The sequence below is a fragment of the Cavia porcellus genome, unplaced genomic scaffold, assembly GCF_034190915.1.
Source record: "Cavia porcellus strain 051 isolate PalLab524CR breed Dunkin Hartley unplaced genomic scaffold, mCavPor4.1 scaffold_30, whole genome shotgun sequence".
NCBI lineage: Eukaryota > Metazoa > Chordata > Mammalia > Rodentia > Caviidae > Cavia > Cavia porcellus.
The window spans coordinates 29,751,904-29,770,787 of NW_026947513.1; the positions used below are offsets into that span (position 1 = coordinate 29,751,904).

An 18,884-nucleotide genomic window follows, 5' to 3' on the forward strand; every position below is an offset into this window, starting at 1 on the left:
GGACTGCCATTATAAACTGTCAGTTCCTTTATACTATACTATATGTTTTAGAGTAGACTTTAAAAACAGAGTAAAAAGAAATTCATTTGAGCTGATCTCCCATTCAAGGTGGTGATAAATATATTTTGTATATGTATTTTGTAAGTATGTTGAAAGTTCATTTTGAAATGTCTTGATTATTTGAGAGGTTGTTGACTGTTCCATTCTCCTTAACTTGATTCTGAAAAAGGACTTGATTTCCTTTATAATGTGTTTAAATACTAATAGTCTGTTAGAAATATTGATTTGGAAATAGAATTTATATTTAATAATGTGTGTGATAAACTTTTTTGTTGTTGTTATTTCTAACATGGTTTGTAGGAAGTACAGCCACAATGAGAAAGACTACCCAGCAAACATTTATGTAGTCAACAGGAAGCCTTTTTAGAAATACAAAGCTAAAAGATCTGTTTTTTAGAAAAAGGAGTGGCAGCAGGATGGATTGTAGAATACAGAAGTGATAAAGGGAGTCAGAGGATAGTTAGAGGGAGGTTTTGTCGTGTTATATGGAATGAGACGAACTAGGGCCTGACCTCAGTGGTAAATTGTATTTCTTTCCACATTTCCTGCAAAGGTAATTTCATCCTCAGTGAAGTGTCAACCTGTCATCCTATTTTTTTCTGCTTCTCATCATGTAAATATTCAAACATGCTAATAAATGAAAATAGTACTAAAGAACTTCTAAATTCTCATCATACAGCTTCAATGGCTGTTAGCATATTCATATTCCTCAGGTGAAGTACTTCCATGTTAGTAAAGTTTGTTTTGGTTTTTTGAGGTACAGGGATGCAGCCCAGGGCTTTACATGTGCTAAGCAAGCGCTGTACCACTAAAATATATTCTCAGCCCTTTTTATTCTTTTTTACTTTGTGCTAGAGTCTGGCTAATTACTCAGGCTAGTCTTTGAGCTAGTGATTCTCCTGCCTGAGCATAGTTTGGATTACAGGAATGGGTTACTATAACCAGCTAGGTTTTGTTTAAGCAAAATGATGTGACATTTCATACATCTAAAAACAGTTTCTTAGTCAGGTAGAAAAACAGTTGTCTAACTACATTGTTTGGAATAAGGAGCAAGAAAGGAATATGGAATATTGGAAATACGTAGAATGCATAAGAAAAATTGACCATAACATTTGCTTTTTTTTCTTTCTTCTTCTTAACATTTCGTAAACCTTTTTTCTATTCATATGTACACACATGTAAGTACGTGTACATTTTTTTCTCTGTAGCAGAATAGTGTGAGTTTTGTTACCTGTATTCTGAAATTTCATAATTACTATGTTTCTTTTAATGAAATCATTCATTAAACTAAGCACTTGCTCTTTAATTTGAAAGTACATATCATTGATTTTGAGGAAGGACTTTTACTTTTTCTGTCCTGTTTTCTTTTGGAGATCTTATGCATCTCTAGAAGGATTTCTTCAGCCTTTTATCTCAGTTTTCATTTTTGCTATTACAGTTTTAATCCCCAAGGAAGTTATTATTTCATTGTAATATACTATCTTTTTACAGTAATCAGTATCTTTTCTTCCTCCCCAGTTCTCAAAGGTTGTTAATTATAGATTGTTTCTGTTAGGTTTTCCTTTCCTGTACAATGTTTTCTTCAAGCTGATTTTTGTGTGTTTTATTATTTTTGGCTTTTGACTTGGACTTTTTCTTAAATGCTTGTTGATAGTTGGCCATTCACTTCATGTTAGAGAGGACTACCAAAAAGTTGAATGGAAGATATGCATATATGAATAGAACTTGTTGAGTGCAGCCTTTGCAGTGGGACTAAGCTTTTTACTCATGTTAATATGCGTAAGATGTCCCCCCCCCCATTTTGTGGCAGTAGTGATTTTTTTTCAGAGAAGACATTCTAGTATTCTAGTAGCCTACTTAAAAAGTACACTGCTGGATGATTTGTATGTTTTGGGAACTGGAGTTGTCAGTTTTTGAAACTTTTGAGGTCCCATCATGATAATGAATATGCCTTTGCTTTTTAATTGCTGATTTAGGATTCAGCTTTGTTTAGTTTGCTCATTCACGTATCTTTTTTTTTCATCTGCTTTGAAAGTCCTAAATTTTGTTGATCTTTCAGTTTTTTTCATTACTGGTCGAAGCACAATTGTGTTGATTCAGTTATGACTCTCTGCTTTCCCTTTTTTCATTCTAACATTTTTGCTAAATATTTTCCTACATTGTTAAACTTTTTGGATAAAAATAATTTTAAAGAGTGATAATCTTTTGAGTACACAGCTTAATGAGTTCTTTTTTAGATGTAAAGACATGTTTTTTTAGGAAATTAGTTAAAGTGTCTTACAGTCATTTTTCTTTTAATGTTAGGCCATAGGAAATAGTAAGTCTCATTATGTACAACTTTTGAGACTTGTAATCCTGAGTTCAAAGTCTAAAGAAGAACAAGTAGTTAATGATAATTCAAGTTGACTGCTAAGAATTTTCAGAACTGTCCAATGAATATATTATGGACAAACTAAGGATAGAAAAGAAGTTAGGAAGTACAAGCAAATGTTGTATGTTTTAGAATCTGCCATCTTCCTATCTTCTCCTTTCCTCCTCCTCTAGATTTTATCTTTTTGGTATCTGTTCTTCCACCTCTCTCTTTTAAGCTCTCTCACTTCATTTTCCCAACCTCCTTTTTTCTTTCCCAATTTTTAATTGAGCATTGTCTGTGCCAAGAATTGCATTACACTTAGTGGGGAGGTAAGATGCACATATTAGACATTGACTCCGTAGTAATAGTTTATCCATCTTAATGGGAAGGATAGGTGTTAATTAAGTAATCATACTTAAGAAATTATATAAACATGTCCTTTGAAGGACTTTGAAGAAGTGACATTGAAGGTGAGTCTATATTTAATCAAATATTTATTATTTATTGCATCCTAGACACTTTTTCTAGGCATTTGAGATATACATTTTTATTATAAATAGTTTATGTCTTCAGTGATCCTCCACTATATTGGCACCAGACGGAGGGCATACAAAGTGAGATTATTTCAGATAATAATATTAGTGATGAAGTCTATGAAGAAAATTTGGAAAGCAGTAACATGATAAAGAATGAGAATAGTGAGGTAAGGCCATTCCAGGACTGATAGTTTAAATGATATAGTAGTTTTCACGTATCTGCATGGAATACATTCCAATATCCTTAGTGGATGCCTAAAACTGTGACAGTAATACACCTTATGTCTAGTATGTTTTTTCTTATTCATACGTTTTTGTTTGAGGTACGTTGTCACTGTGTGGTTTAGGCTAATGTTGAACTTTGTACTGTGCAGCCCAGGTGGCTTCAAACTTATAGCGATCCTCTTCCCTAATCTCCAGTGCTAAACTGGAATACAGGCAGGTGCACTACAACTGTATGTTGGTCTCATATATCTGGTTTTCACTGAGATTTGTATGTTTTTGACTGTAATGGCAGAGTATGGTAAGTAGGAGATAGTTAATAAATATTCGGAGACTGAATTATGTTTACTTTCCTGTCACCAGATTTTTTTTTAGTGTTACTTACAGACTGTTTACAATCATTTCAGTCTGTCTCTATTGCCTTAGTACTAATCTACTTCTCTTGTTAGCATCAGTACATTTTAAATGACTTTTTAAAAAGCAGTGAGACTCAAATAAACTCAATGCTAAACCCTAATTATGTGAAAGTATCAATTAAAGACAAAGTTGGACTCCAGTTAATAAGCGATCAGATTATAGTTGCTTAAATAAACAAAAAAATTTATTTTCCCCTCACATAATGATTAGTTGGGAGGGAGATTGCGCCGCGCGGCCTCTGAACCCCCGACCGGCAGGGGAACTGACTCACACGACACACCAGAATGCAGAGACAGAGGTCACGTTTATTGACTCTCCACACAGGTCGTCCCCGGAACGTTCCTCCCTGATCGGACTCTCCAGTGGGGCTCTCTCTGTTGAGTAACCCCGCGTAGTCCTCCACTCTCTATGGTCTGCGTGTCTTCTCTTCTTCTCTACCTCCTGCTCTGTCCTTATATCTATAGTCCTGTCCTATAGGGTAACAAGGCGTGGCAAAGTCTGATTGGGGGACATCAGCTGTAGCTAGGCAGAAGCTGAGGGTAAGAATACGGAAGTAGGAAACGGGCGCCATCTTGGCATCATTCGATGGGAGGGGTAATCTACTGAAGGCTTCGCTCTTTCCTACAGGCCTCATCTGCTTAGGCAGGTCCTCTGGCTCGGCTCCCGACATCTCCCCCTTTTTTCTTTATTAAAGGCGGTGGATCTAAGGGTCCCTCCAAGGTATGATGTTGTTAGATACCTGGGAGTGGGCCTACTTTGTAGGCCACGGCATGAGAGAATGTAGAGGTCTATACCCCGCTGTGCATCACCTCATTTCGATGCATATCCTCGCGCTAGGACCATGCTTGAGGTGAGTGGTTCATTTTTTCGCAGGGCCAGGCTTTTGTGAACCGAACCTGGATGCATATAGACATTCATTCCTGCCTTCCCCCCAGCTTTGGGGCGGGTGGCACTGCAGTACCCTTGGTCTCGCATCTCAATGCCAACAACTTAGCTCCATGAGAGGACCCTAATAGAGTGGGGTCTGTCTTAGGTTGGTCGGGAGAGCCCCTCCCGCCTTACCCGTCATTGACTCCATCACTCATCTCCTCGGGGAAGAAGGATGCCATCCAGAGGCACCTGTCTTTCTCGGTCCCCAACTGATGCTTTCCTCAGTAAACATGATCCAGTTGGGCAGCGAGGAAGCATTTGGGGGCTTAAAGGTGGAGAAAACCACCATATCATTAGAGAGGGGCACAGTGATATTGAACTCATGGGAAGTAATCGGGGCATCAGGAAGGCATGGCAATCTAGCTGTACAGTTGTGGGCATAGGTTCGCGGGAGGGTTGGAGATGTAACTGAAACAATGGACAGGGCTGGGGGATGTAGCCCCCCATACTATTTCAGCATAAGCACCGTTAATCAGCAGTAGTACCGCCAGGCATATTTTATGCCAGTTGACAGGGCGCGGTGCATGAGCAAACAAGAAGGCGCTCCGTCCCAGGCAGACCCCAAAGAGGAATACCAGAGTATACATTACCACACCCAGCAGTAGGTGGTTCGGTGCCTCGGCTAGGGTGTCATTGTTCTCCTTCTGCGTTGTCAAGTTGGTCCTTAGCATTATGGTCCCCTTCTCCTTTTTCTTCCTTTGTGGGGCTTGGAGTCTTTCTTATCAATCGCTCCGGTACCCACAGTGGTTCCTTTTCCTGTGGGGACACACAAACCGCGCCTCGGTTCCAGCTGACCACTGGATCCGGGCCCATCCACTGTCCCGTTAGGACATCCTTCCACTTTACCCATCCTTTGTTGGCGGGAGAAGGGCTACAATGCTCCATCGCCGGGGAGCGATCATTGCAGTTTTGATTCAAAAAATTATATGTAAACAGTGCCATGGATAGTCTTGCTTTTGGGGTCAGGCTGTGGCCTATTCCCCCTTTTTGTTTTGTTAAGATGTTTTTGAGGGTTTTATGGGCTCTCTCAATGATGCCCTGTCCTTGTGGGTTATAGGGGATTCCATGTTTTAACTGGACTTGCATGGTTTCACAAAATTTTGCAAAAGATTTCCCAGTGTATGCTGGGCCATTGTCTGTTTTGAGATGTCTGGGTTTTCCCCAGGCTGCCCATGCTGCCAGGCAGTGGTTAATCACATTAGACACCTTTTCCCCTGTTTCCGCTGACGCAAAGATTATATGAGAGCAGGTGTCTATGGAGACATGAACATACTTTAGAGAACCAAACTCTGCCACATGAGTGACATCCATCTGCCAGATGTCGCCGGGGGTCAACCCCCTAGGGTTAACTCCGACTGACACTACAGGCGAATGGGTGTCACATGAGCCACAGAGTCGCACAATGTCGCGTGCATCTGCTCTGGGGATATGGAATGTATTGGCAAGAGTCCTGGCATTAACATGAAATTTGTCATGAAATTGACGGGCTTGTTCCATTGGGGACAGTATATTGAGAATCCATAGCGGGCGAGTAGCCGCATCCGCGGCCGCATTGCTCTGCACCATGGGCCCCGGTAGGTGCGTATGTGCTCTTATATGAGTGATAAACACTTTATGGTGTCTACTCGTGAGCAATGCCTGGATAGATAAGAACAAGTTTGTTACTTTAGAGGTTGGCTTGATTGGGCCCGCAGTTTCCAGGACCTGTAGGGCATTAACAACATATTTCGAATCAGAAACAATATTGAGGGCCTCTGAAAATTTTTGGAGAACTGTTTGTACAATCAACAACTCTACCACCTGTGGTTGATCTGGTTCAAACTGTATGGTAACCGGAGACTTACCTGAGACTACATAGGCCCCTATCCCGGTTTTCGACCCATCAGTATAGATAGTTGTTGCATGAGCAAGAGGTGCGGAGGCGGTGATCTTTGGGAATATCACCGGATGTTGAGTAACAAACTGTAGTATGGGGTCCTTAGGAAATTGATTATCTATATCCCCGGGGAACACGCATCTCAAGATGGTCCAAGTATCCAGGCAGGCGGTCAGGGTCTTTATCTGAGAAGCAGTATAGGGCACCCGAATGGCATAAGGCGGGGAACCAAGATGTTGGATCGCTCTACTGTGCGCCTCCAATGCCAGAGAAGCAACTGATTCCGGGTAGTGTTCAATGACCTTGGCAGGTGAGACCTTAGGGTGCACCCACAGGAGTGGTCCCTTTTGCCAAATCACCGCCGTGGGCTGACATCTGGTCTGCAGCAAGCAGATTTCGAAAGGCTGTCCTGGGTCAATCCTCTGTAAAGTAGCTCTACTTATGGCCTTTTCAACCCTCTCTAAGGCAACCCTGGCCTCTGGGGTGAACTCTCTGGGGGAGGCAATGTCCGGGTCCCCCTTCAAGAGATCAAACAGAGGCTTTAAGTCAGAATTGGAGACATGTAAGTAAGGTCTGACCCAGTTTATATCTCCTAATAACTTCTGCATGTCATTTAAAGTGGTGAGATTATCCGTTCTGATGGTTACCTTCTGCGGAGAAACCAGAGTAGAGGAGAGTTTGGCACCCAAGTAGGTCACCACTTCTCCCCCTTGAATCTTGTCAGGGGCAATGTTCAAGTTAGCCTTTCTCAGGGCCTTGACCAGTTGGCCTAACATATCTTCTAACATTTTTGTTTCCTTTGCACTGATAAGCAGGTCATCCATATAATGAACGCATCTAATCTTGGGGAAGGCTTTTCGTATAGGGGTCAGCAAGGAATCCAAATAGATTTGACACATAGAGGGACTGTTGGCCATACCCTGAGGTAGGACCACCCATTCGTATCTGAGATCAGGGCTCTCCTGGTTAACCGTGGGCAGGGTGAAGGCAAATCGATGGGTGTCTTCCGGATGCAGGGGAATAGAGAAAAAACAATCCTTAAGGTCTATGACATAGACTGGCCAATGTCTTGGGATCGCTGAGAGTGCCGGAAGCCCCCTTTGAACTGCCCCTAAGGGTTGCATCTGCGCATTGATCGCTCTCAAATCATGGAGCAGCCTCCATCTGCCTGATTTCTTCCTGATGACAAAAATGGGGGTATTCCATGGGGAAGTCGACGGCTTTAAGTGTCCAGCTTGAAGCTGGGTTTTTATTATTTCCGTTAGTGCTGAGAGCTTCTCCTTGGGCAGGGGCCACTGAGGTACCCAAACTGGACTTGGGGACTTCCAAGTGATTTTAATCGGGGTGGGTAGGAGAACTTCTTCAGTGGCCCCTAGAAAAAACCCAGGCCATGTCTGCCTTCCTTCTTCTCCATAGGTACAGGGGAAGTCTGGCCCTGTAGGGCAGAGCCCAAGCCCTTGCCGGGGATATACCCTTGATTCTTAAGCATGCCCTTGGCCTGAGGAGAACAATTGGATGTAAGGGTGACGTCCATCTGGGTAAGGATGTCTCTCCCCCACAGAGACACTGGCAGTTGTAGGACAAAAGGCTGGAAATGACCCTGGTGGCCTTCCTCATCACACCAAGGCAGGGTTATGGCGCTAACCTGAGGAGCTGTCACCATCCCTAACCCTTGAAGTGTGTTGTCTGCTGTATTTGTGGGCCAACTAGAGGGCCAGTCCTTCTTAGAGATGATAGACCGATCGGCCCCAGTGTCCAAAAGCCCTGTAATTTTTCTCCCATTTATTCTCAATGATAACATGGGTCTTTTGTCAAGTGTCAAATGCAGCCCTTCGAAAATCCCCGACCCCGCGCCTGGTCCCCTACCGCCCCTGATCCTCTGCTGAGAGGGGAATTTTCCGTGAAGGCTGGGGAGCAACAAAAGCTGCGCTATCTTATCTCCCTCGTTAATGACCAGAGTTCCGTTAGGGGATCGGACCAGAATTTTTATGCGGCCTGTGTAGTCAGAATCAATGACTCCGGGGACAACAATGAGACCTTGCAGGGCAGCTGAAGCTCTACCCAACACCAGTCCAACTGTCCCCTCAGGCAGCGGTCCACAACACGGGGTTTCTACGATTTGGGTACCCAATTCAGGCGTTAGTATGAGTCTGGTGGTGGCACAGAGGTCCAGTCCTCCCAAGCCGAGCGTGGCTCTTGTGAGGTTTGGCTGTCTCGAGGGGACATTCTCAGGGTCCGGGGGCCCACTCCTTGGAGGGGCCCCCTCTGGCCGTTTTTTGTCTCTGATAGCTGTCTGCCACTCAAGCGGTTTCCGTCACTATCAAAGATGGAACGACAGTCCTCAGCACGGTGAGCTCCTTTCCGGCAGCGCCTGCAAATCTCCCCTCCCCCTTGGACGGATCCGCCGGAGCGATTCCTTTGGGGGCACTCACGCTTCAGATGCCCTAGCTTTCCGCAAGTGAAGCAGGCGCCTCCTTGGGGCCTTTCTCTGGCCTTTATTTTGTTATTGGTAGCCGCTGCGAGCAGGGCGGCCACACCTGTGTTGGAAAGGGGGCCCCCTATCTCCCTGCAAATTCTTATCCAGGTGTTTAAGTCCTTGTTCTTATGTGGTGCGATTGCTGCCCTGCATTCTTTAGTACATTGTTCGAAAATCAGTTGCTTGACCAGTGGTAGAGCTGTCTCCTTACTAGGGAAAATCTTTTCTGCTGCATCTTGCATTCTAGCCACAAAATCTACAAATGGTTCTGCGGTGCCTTGAACTACCTTAGAGAGGCATGCGGATGCGGTCCCAGAGCCGCTTACCTGTTTCCAGGCTCGCATTCCAATAGTATTGATCTGCTCGTAGACTGCACTGGGGTACTGCGTTTGATCTTCAGCATATTGCCCCTCCCCCGTTAACATGTCTCTGCTTCATCCCCTATGACCCCCGGCAGCATTCCTCTCTGCCTGTTCTGCTGCGTACTCAGCATACCAAGCCCTCCAATCCAGATAGCTGCCAGCTGGAAGGCAGGCCTTAGCCAATTGGGCCCAATCCCCAGGCGTAAGGGGAATAGAGCAGAGATTTTCTAGTATTGCCACCGTGTATGGAGCTTCGGGGCCAAAAGTCGTGACCGCGCTTTTCAACTCTTTTATCTGCTTAAGGTCAAAAGGCTCCCACACATTCCTACCCTGGCCTGGGGCAACTTGTATGGGGTACACTCCATAGGGGCCCACGTCTATCCCTGGTTCCGGCATCCTTGGTCCCGCCCACCATTTAGAACGCCAGAGCGAGCCATGGAAGTATCTTGAACCCCGAGGCGGCTCAGCATAGGACGGTGGCGATGGGCGGGGACCGATAGTAGCCGCCAGTCTCCTAACCTCACTCTGCGCCCCCTGGTGGCACAGTTCCTCACGGCGCACCGCCTCCGGAAATAGGTCCCAAGGTGGGGCCGAAGGTAATTTCTCCTGTCGCCAGCAGGGGTCAGCAGAGGGTTTCTCTTTTTCTCCCTCCGCGTCCCCCATTGAGATGGCGCGGAGCTCGCGTCGGAGACCCCCGTAGATGCTTTTCCTGGACTGTGCTTCTTCATAATAGGAATCAGACGAGTCCGATTCCTCCCCCCTGGGGTCTTCCTCCCGAAGGGAACCTTCCCTAGAGTTTTCAGCTTTCGCCCGTTCGAAGGCTTCTCTCACCTCTTTGATACCTGCACCATGGACAGCGGGCGGGAAACCCTCGTTTTCCTTCTCTAAGCAGGTATGTATCATCTCCCACAAGGGGCGAACGGAAGGGGATAAGTCCCCGCCGAGCTCGGCAGAGGCCAGATCCCCCCCCAACCTCTCCCATGAAGGCAAAGTCAAACGTCCCGTGGGTAGGAACCACGGGGCTATCCGGTCAATCTTGGCAATAAACAGCTCGAGAGTGGCACGACTTACCCCAAGATCTTTTGTTTTTAACAGTCTCTTAAGGGCCTTGGCTAAATCCCCAGCCTCTTTGCTCGGTAATTGGCCCATATTCTATCAAAAGATACCCTCGGGTGGCTAAGATCTGCTCACCTCGATACCTGGCGTATGTACACCAGGGGAGTTAAGAAACTTGCCCTGTAGGTGCGCGCCACCCAGGGCCCAGGCGTACTCCCAACTTACCTGGCCGACGACCTCTGCCGTGTGGTAAGCCAAAAGCGGTCTGTCTCTGTCTCTGCATTACGGGGGTGATCAGCTCCCCGTACGGGCCACCAAAATGCGCCGCGCGGCCTCTGAACCCCCGACCGGCAGGGGAACTGACTCACACGACACACCAGAATGCAGAGACAGAGGTCGCGTTTATTGACTCTCCACACAGGTCGTCCCCGGAACGTTCCTCCCTGATCGGACTCTCCAGTGGGGCTCTCTCTGTTGAGTAACCCCGCGTAGTCCTCCACTCTCTATGGTCTGCGTGTCTTCTCTTCTTCTCTACCTCCTGCTCTGTCCTTATATCTATAGTCCTGTCCTATAGGGTAACAAGGCGTGGCAAAGTCTGATTGGGGGACATCAGCTGTAGCTAGGCAGAAGCTGAGGGTAAGAATACGGAAGTAGGAAACGGGCGCCATCTTGGCATCATTCGATGGGAGGGGTAATCTACTGAAGGCTTCGCTCTTTCCTACAGGCCTCATCTGCTTAGGCAGGTCCTCTGGCTCGGCTCCCGACAGGAGATGATTTCTGGAATCAACTCAGTGACTTGTCAGGGTATCTGAGATTCTCTTGGCCTTTACGTCATGGAGAAAGAGTGATGTTGAATTTAAATAAAACAGACAATAAAGTTTAAATACAGCCCAAAATGTGTGATAATTATTTAAGTATAGGGCAACATTATTTAAAGTCATAGTCTAAATAGAAAATAGAATAGCTAAAAATGGTAGTTGATTGTTTCTTTAGATAAGGGTAGTAAATACGAAGGGAAGATTCTTCATGGCCTTTCTTGAACTCTGAAACATGGAGTCATAACCAAGTGTTTTAGACTTACTTCTGTTCATCTGAAGGAAAGTATTAAAGCCCCAAAGACTCTGGGCTTCTAAGTAACCAAGTGTAAACTACTTTTTAAAAGTTATTATTTTGAGTTTTTGAGAGAAGATCTTGCTATGTAGACCCAGTTGATCTTGAACTCACAATTCTTCTTAGCCTCCCAAGGGCTGGGATTATGGGCTTGTGCCACCATGCCACCATACCTGGCTGCAGAAATGTGTCCATTTTCATAGTTGGAACATTTTGACCCCATAAGCCATCTTTGGTGCCTTTTACCTAATGCTAATCTAACATAGGTTACTTCTAATAATTGTTTATAGTCATGAAACATTCTTTGTATTTAACTTTAAATCAAATGTTACAAAGCTAATATCTAAAATAGACTTCGTTTGAGTATACTGTTAAATTTAAAAAGCTAATAATACAGTTTTTTGTGGTTTGTTTTGTTTGTTTGTTTGCTTGTTTTTAGGTACAACAGGGGAGAACTGGAAATTCAGAGAAAGAAGCAGCACTTCCTTCTACAAAAGCTGAGTTTACTTCTCCTCCATCTTTATTCAAGACTGGACTTCCACCAAGCAGGTTAGACAGACAGTTGTAACTCAATTATTCTAAGAGTTGTTATCTTTATATTTTTATAAAATCTATCACCATTAACCAACAAAAACTGAAACATACCACTTTCATACAAAACGAATTTTCAGTGAAAAAAATTTTAGGGTCATTTTCTAACTTAAACCTGGATAAGCAAGAAATGAAGTATAATATATATTTATGAGTATATGTGAAGAGATAGTTATCCTATTTTTAAGAGAGGTGCTGATTTTTTTGTTTGTTTGTTTCTCGTGTGTATTATTCTTACAGAGAATTATTGGACTTCCTAAGTCTAGAGCCATTGGGTTTAAAGGTGTTTTTGCTGATTTTAGTGAAGGGTAGTAGAAATTTACCCTGGGAAACCTTTTATATTTAAACTACTTTCTTTTCTTTATTTGGTTTTAAATGATAGCACTTAACCTCATATCTACAAATACTAGATTTAAGAGAAATACATGCTGCAAAATACTTTTTCTCAAATGTGACAAATAGTTACCTTTCTACCCCATTACAAGAAAAATGGCAAATGATAGGCTAAGATGAGTATGTCAAGCAGTTTTTCTGTCTTAAACCTGAGCCTGAAACAAATCAACTCAGTTGTTATTATTTCTCAGCCACATTGTTTACCTCTCATGTTGCTTCTTTATTTTATACAATTTTCTGTTTTCATCTTTTTACATTTTTTTAAATTATTATAAGAGGTTCTACTTCCTAATATACTAATGCAGGAAAAGGCCTTATGGGAGTGAGTATCTTGTTTAGCCCTAAGATGAAGATTTTTGGAGCTTTCAGCCAAAATTAAATGTCAGAAAGGAATTCAAGATTTTTGTGGGTTGTCATATGTTATCAATTATTTATACTAAATGCAATCTCATAAAATGTTGGGAGTAATATGTAGTAATTTGGCTTTCATTTTGTTTTTATAAAGGTCAGTTTTGGTTCATTGCGTTTTCAGTGTACATTGAGTACAGTAGTGTGATAATGAGAGCTTGAAACTGGAGTTAGACTTGGAATTCAAAATCTAGCCTTGCATTTTACTGGTTTTGTGTCCCTGGGCAAATTTCTTAATCTTGTTTAATCGGGATTTTCTAATCTATAAAATGTAGCAGTAGCACTTCTCTCCCACTGTAGTTACATATTTTAAATTAATTAATTTGCATAAAGTGTTTTATAACAGCATTTGGTGATTGAAAATATGCTAGGTGTTTGCTATTGTAATTAAACTGTGTAAAAATCAGCATCAATTTTCTGCACTTTGTCTTTTGTATTTTGTTGTTATTTTGGGTTGGGTTTTAAAATCTCAATTTAGGAGCTTTAGTAAGAATAGCCTAGAGTGATGAAGAGTGGAAACAAGGACCTGTTGGAAACTCAGTTACCTAAGCAGAGGTAATGGTGACCCGGGTTAAGGTGATAGTGATAAAGATGGTTAAATAGTTGTCACTACTGCTAAAATACTAAATGGTAACCAATATCCTATTTTGAGCTGGGCTTGGTGGGGTCCGCCTGAAATCCCAGCATTGAGGAGGCTGAGGCATGCGGATTGCTGAGCGTTAAGCCATCCTGAGCTACCTAGTGAGTCCAGGCTAGCCTGAACTACATAGCAAGACTCTATCTCAAGAAAACAACAAAAATAATAACAAAAACCAACCTGTCTTGGTGGGTTAGGTATAGATTGTAAAGAGAAAGGTTTTGAGGGTGAATCCAAGGATTTTGTCCTCATCTCAGTTTGAATGAGAGACTTGTCTTTTCTGAGATTGGAAAGATAACAGTAGGTGTGGCTTTTGGAAATAGAAGACAAAGAATTTAGTTTAGGACAATAAAGTTGAAGTGACTAACATACAAATGGAAAATTTGAGTGAGACCTTGGATATGTGAGTCTGGGGTAGAGGGGAAGAGAATCAACTAAGATACAAATTTGGGGTGATCATTGTATGAATAGTATTGAAATGAAGCTGTGGAGTAGAATTAGACTATAAAAGATAAGTATTGCTAGAGAACTGATAGAACACTCCTGTATAGGCAAGAAAAATAAATCTGTAAGAGAAAACCAATGAGAAAGACTAGCAAAGAAGAAAACCCCATTGTGTATATTGAATAGTTTTAAGAAGGGATGATCAACTGTTAATGTTAAACATTAAGGATTAGTTAAGATGAAGACTGAGAATAACAATTGGATTTTCCATTGTGTTGGTCATTGGTGATTCTGAATAGGGTCATTTTCAGTGTACAAAGTCCAATTAATGACATTGAATTGGATTTAAGGGAAGATGAGAGGAAAGACTTTAGGAAAAAATATTTTTTAAACTCTTTTGTATGGCTGCGAACTGGTTTCTAGAGGGATATATGGATTCAGGAGAACTTTTTTTTTTTTTTTTTGGTCTCGGGGATCGAACTCATGACTGCGCGCTTGCAAGGCAAGCACTTATTGCCACTGAGCTAAATCCCCAGCCCCGAACATTTTTTAAAATAAAATACAGTATTTTGTACACTTAATTGTTATTTACTAAGCAGTAAATGATTCATTGCTGAATAGGGGGAAAGAGACAGTTGTAGATCAGTGTACTTAATAAGACCAAAAGATTGATATGTGAGGAGTAAGGTTAAGCTTAAGTAGGAACTTGGACAACAAACAGTTTATTCATAGCAACAGAGAATGCAGGATATACAGGACTAGGTGCAGGGGAGTAGGAGGAGGATCATGGTTATGGGAATAGTTAGAAGTTCTCTTTTGATTGCTGCCTGCCAGCAAAATAAGATGCAGACCTGGAGAGAGTAAAGATGCTGGAAATGGGTTGGTGAAGGTTCAAGAAGAGACAGAAATGTGGGGTCAAGAAAGGGCTTTTTTTCCCCCCAGGATAGGAGACATTATTTCATTTTTATTTGCTAACCAATGGGCTAGTAAAGTGAAAAGTTGATGGGGCATAGCGGTAAACTATTCCCATTTTTTCTTGAGGTTAATGCCATGGTTTAACAAAAAACATACCAACCTGCTGATGGTGCATTTTTCTCACTCTTGTCAAGTATTTGTATATTCATGAAGGATAGAGTTGTATTTAATAGCAGCGGAGGTTGGACCATTATGACAAAGGGAAAGAGAGGCCCAAAAAGCAGCATATAATTGTGGAGGTGATTATAATGTTGGATCATGGAACTAGGAGAGATGGGTAAGGAGAATGAAAAGATAGAGGTGAGTTAGGGACAATAAAACGTTGGTCACAGAAGGACGGGAACATTAGTGGGCTTATCACTACTAAAATAAAAAATGAATAATTGCCTGTGCAACCTAGGGAAACATGTAGCACTTCCGCATGTAAAGGACGTTGTTGATCACTCATTAGGAAAGTTTGTTTTTTGATTCATCTTCAATTGCTCAGAAGGGTACTTTTCATTCATTGTGAACTGTTGCCCTTAAAACATTTTTCCTGTTTTTATATTTATGAAACTGGATAGAAAGAATCTTTGGGGTAAAATCTTGTTGACTTTAGAGAGAAGACAATAATGTTATTATTAAAATGTGATAGAGACCGGAGAGCAGATACTTAAGAGCAGTGAACTGCACTACTGACCCAGATGCTGTATTCCCATTGCTAAAATCTTGGATTGCATTTTATTTATTTATTTACTTATTTATTTATTTATCTATTTGGTACTGGGGATCGAACTCATGACCTCGTGCTTACAAGGCAGGCACTGTGCTGCTGAGCTATATCCTTGGCCCTTGAATTGCATTATCATTGCATAGAGAATTACTGAGTTTCTGACTTTCCAAACTGCCTGGCAAATTAATATACTTAAATAAAGTGTTATATTTAGTATATAACATATCAGATTGTTCTGCTTAATCATTTTGGAAATACATAGGTACTCGCAAAAAACAATATTTTGAATTGACAGCTTAATGACTTTTTAAAAATGACATCCCATGTCAACCAGCACATAAATCATTAAACAGAACATTACTATTTTCCTTGTAGTCCCTGTTGTGCCCCTTTGTTTTTGTTTTTATTTTTATTATTTTGACAAAAATTGTAACTTACAAAGAGTTGAAAGAAAAAGTACAAAGGTCCAGTGTGGTGGTGTATGCCTGTAATCCTAGCACTTGGAAGGCAGAGGCAAGAGGGTTGTCATGAGTTTGAGGCCAGTCTGGGCTACATAAGCAAGTTCAAGGTTAGCCTGCACTACATAGTGAGACTCTGTCTCAAAAAAAAAAAAAAGGAAAAGTACAAAGAACTTTTACAGAGTCACCAGGTATTAACATGTTGTCATATTTGCTTTATAATTTCTGAGTAAATTTTTCCTGAGTCATTTGAATGTTAATTGTGAGCATTATTCCCTTTGAGTGCTAAATTCTTCCATGTGTGTATCTTCAGATCAAGTAAATTCAGCTACATAATCTTACGATGATCATAGGACATGCTTACCAATGTCAGAAAAATCTAATAATGGATTAATACTTTCATCTAATAGTATCAAAAGCCAGACATTTTGCTAGTTAACCCTAACAAGGTCCTTCATTGTACTTTTCTTTCCTAATTGCGGGTTTATTCCAGGATCACTCATTACATTTGACTCTCATTATATTTTAAATATGGAATGACTTCTCAACCTTTTGTTGTATTTTGTGAAAATGAATTTTAAGAGTATAGTCAAGTTTTTGTAAATGGTCACTAACTCTGGATTTGCCTGATATCTCCTCACTAATAGATTTAAGTTTTGCTTTTTGGGGTACCATATGTTTAAGTGATATGGGTCTTTCTCATATCTTCCTCTGTGCATTAAACGTACATACCCACTTTTTCTATTATTTTATTAGTGATAATATCTTTAATTACTTGTATCCTTTGGGTTTCTTTATGTTGTGAAAAGTTACTATTTTCTCCTTTGTGTTTAATTAGGAATTTTGTAGGGAGAGTGAGTGGAAATATTTCATTCTTCTATCCTAAAAATTGTAGCATCCATCCATGATTTTAATTTAATCAGTTAGTGTAGTTACTGCAAAACAGTGATTATCTAGGTCTTTTATTCTCGACATTAGTTGCATTCTACTTTAAAAATGAAGTTTCCTGCATCTTCCACTTACGTATTATTTTTAGATTTACTCACATTTTATGTATGAAAGTTGTATATGTATGGCTTAAATTAGGTTAAATAACATACTTTCTGTTATGTGGTCACAGGGCACGTTATATGTAAAGCATATGTACGATTTATATAAAGTGTAATTCATTTCGATGCTAAAAGTACTCCAAATATGAACAGGGGGAACCTCTTCAGACTGCTTCCCTGACCTTTGACATACCATGTCACTGTTTTGTTTTGTTTTGTTTTCAAAGATTCTTTAACTAGCAAACCTACATCTTCCAGACTATTTTGTGCTTTCTAAGCGTCTTCCCAAGAAGCCATTTCTTGAAGTGGCTCCTCTTAGTGAAAAATCATTAAAAATCAAAATCAGAGTAATAGCTGTATTCATTGTAATGGGTTGTCATTATGTATTTCTAGGCCTTTTTAGCTTTCAAAGTTAGGAAAACAGTAGCAGTTTCAATATGAAACTTTCTTAAACATATTCTTTCTAAAAAATTTTTAATCATGATATATTCCTTTTACATCCAATTCTTTACCACGGGGTTTTTCCATTCTCTTACTCCTTATTAGGGCTCCCTTTTCTCATAGTGAGAACCTGGTTCCTGATAAGTTCAGTATGAATACTCGTTTGGTTTCTCTTCAAATACATGTGAAAGACTTTGGAACTTTTGCACTTAAACATTCCAAAAACCCATTCCATTAAGTGAAGGTCAACTTATGTTTATGGTTGTGTTTCTTTTTCTTTTAGATTAAAGGTAACTAATCAAAATAATTGTGTTTAGAAATTTCCTTTAAAGTGGTAATGTTAATTATTTATAATATAAATTGGTTCATAGTATCTTTTGGCATTTCTTTTCCTTCAGAGTTACCCTTATAATTGCTTTTGCACATATGAAACATACATTATTCCAAAGGCCAAACCTTCTAAAAGTATATAGAGATTTGTCAGTCTGTTTTCTATTTGTTTCATCACTATCAGTAACATTTCATTTAATTTCTGGTTTATTCTTACCTCCTGTCTTTTTTACATAAAGTTACTATGTAAATGTATTTTTCCCCGATTACTCTGAAAGAGCATTTTAATTGTTTTTAAAAGGATTAGCAGGACACCACTAGGATAAAGTTAACTTTCTTTGGAATTTTACTTTGAAAGAATTATGTTATATTTGAAGTAGAATTTTAATAAAATGCATGTAGCATAGGCTTTTATGACACACATCAGTGTTACTGTTAACTGGTTGCACCTGAACAGTATCTATATCTTTTAAAGAATACGGGGGAAGAAGTACCAATATATTGAGTACAATATTATAAAACTGCAGAAATTAATGTTATTACTGCATAAAGGCACAGAAATTTGTTTCTCTATAATGTATTTTAATCTGAGTCTAGCTCTTTGTTCTTTTTTCCTTTATGCACTTTAATATCATAGTGTTTTGAAAGAATATTTTCTAAAAATATTCTAGAGTTACTAAAATGTTCATAACACACCTATATTTAAATTCCACTAAGTAGTTAGTACCATAACAAATATTTTGTGACTTGAAACAAATGATGTACAAATATGCTAAAAAACTTTAGAAAAAGCATGTCAAGAATTTTTTAAAAAGAAAACAAAACAGGAAAAGGGGGGTCAGAGGCAACAATATGTAAGAAAAAACATAGAAAATTTATCTCACCAGAAACAGCACATCTTCTCAGTCTCAGACAAGTACTGCCTCCAGAAAAGCCAATTCAAGCGTTGGGAAGTGGCAGGATCGATATGGGAGGGCCGAATCACCTGATCTAAGGTAAGGCTATTTTTAAACATTGGATACTCCCTGATGTTTAGATCATCAGTGTT

The 18,884-nt window shown here is 40.6% G+C and overlaps 1 protein-coding gene across 18 annotated transcripts in view; it reads left to right on the top strand.

Moving 5' to 3' along the window:
• Positions 1-18,884, top strand: part of Fip1l1 (factor interacting with PAPOLA and CPSF1) — a 78,116-nt gene that overhangs the window by 19,538 nt on the left and 39,694 nt on the right. For 9 of the 18 annotated variants that reach the window (XM_063240436.1, XM_063240431.1, XM_063240432.1 and 6 more), the window contains 2 exons: positions 11,838-11,947; positions 18,724-18,831. In XM_063240436.1, the coding sequence (XP_063096506.1) occupies positions 11,838-11,947; positions 18,724-18,831 (218 nt within the window). The remainder of the gene's footprint in view (positions 1-11,837; positions 11,948-18,723; positions 18,832-18,884) is intronic. The other 9 variants (XM_063240439.1, XM_063240441.1, XM_063240444.1 and 6 more) reach the window with 1 other exon arrangement.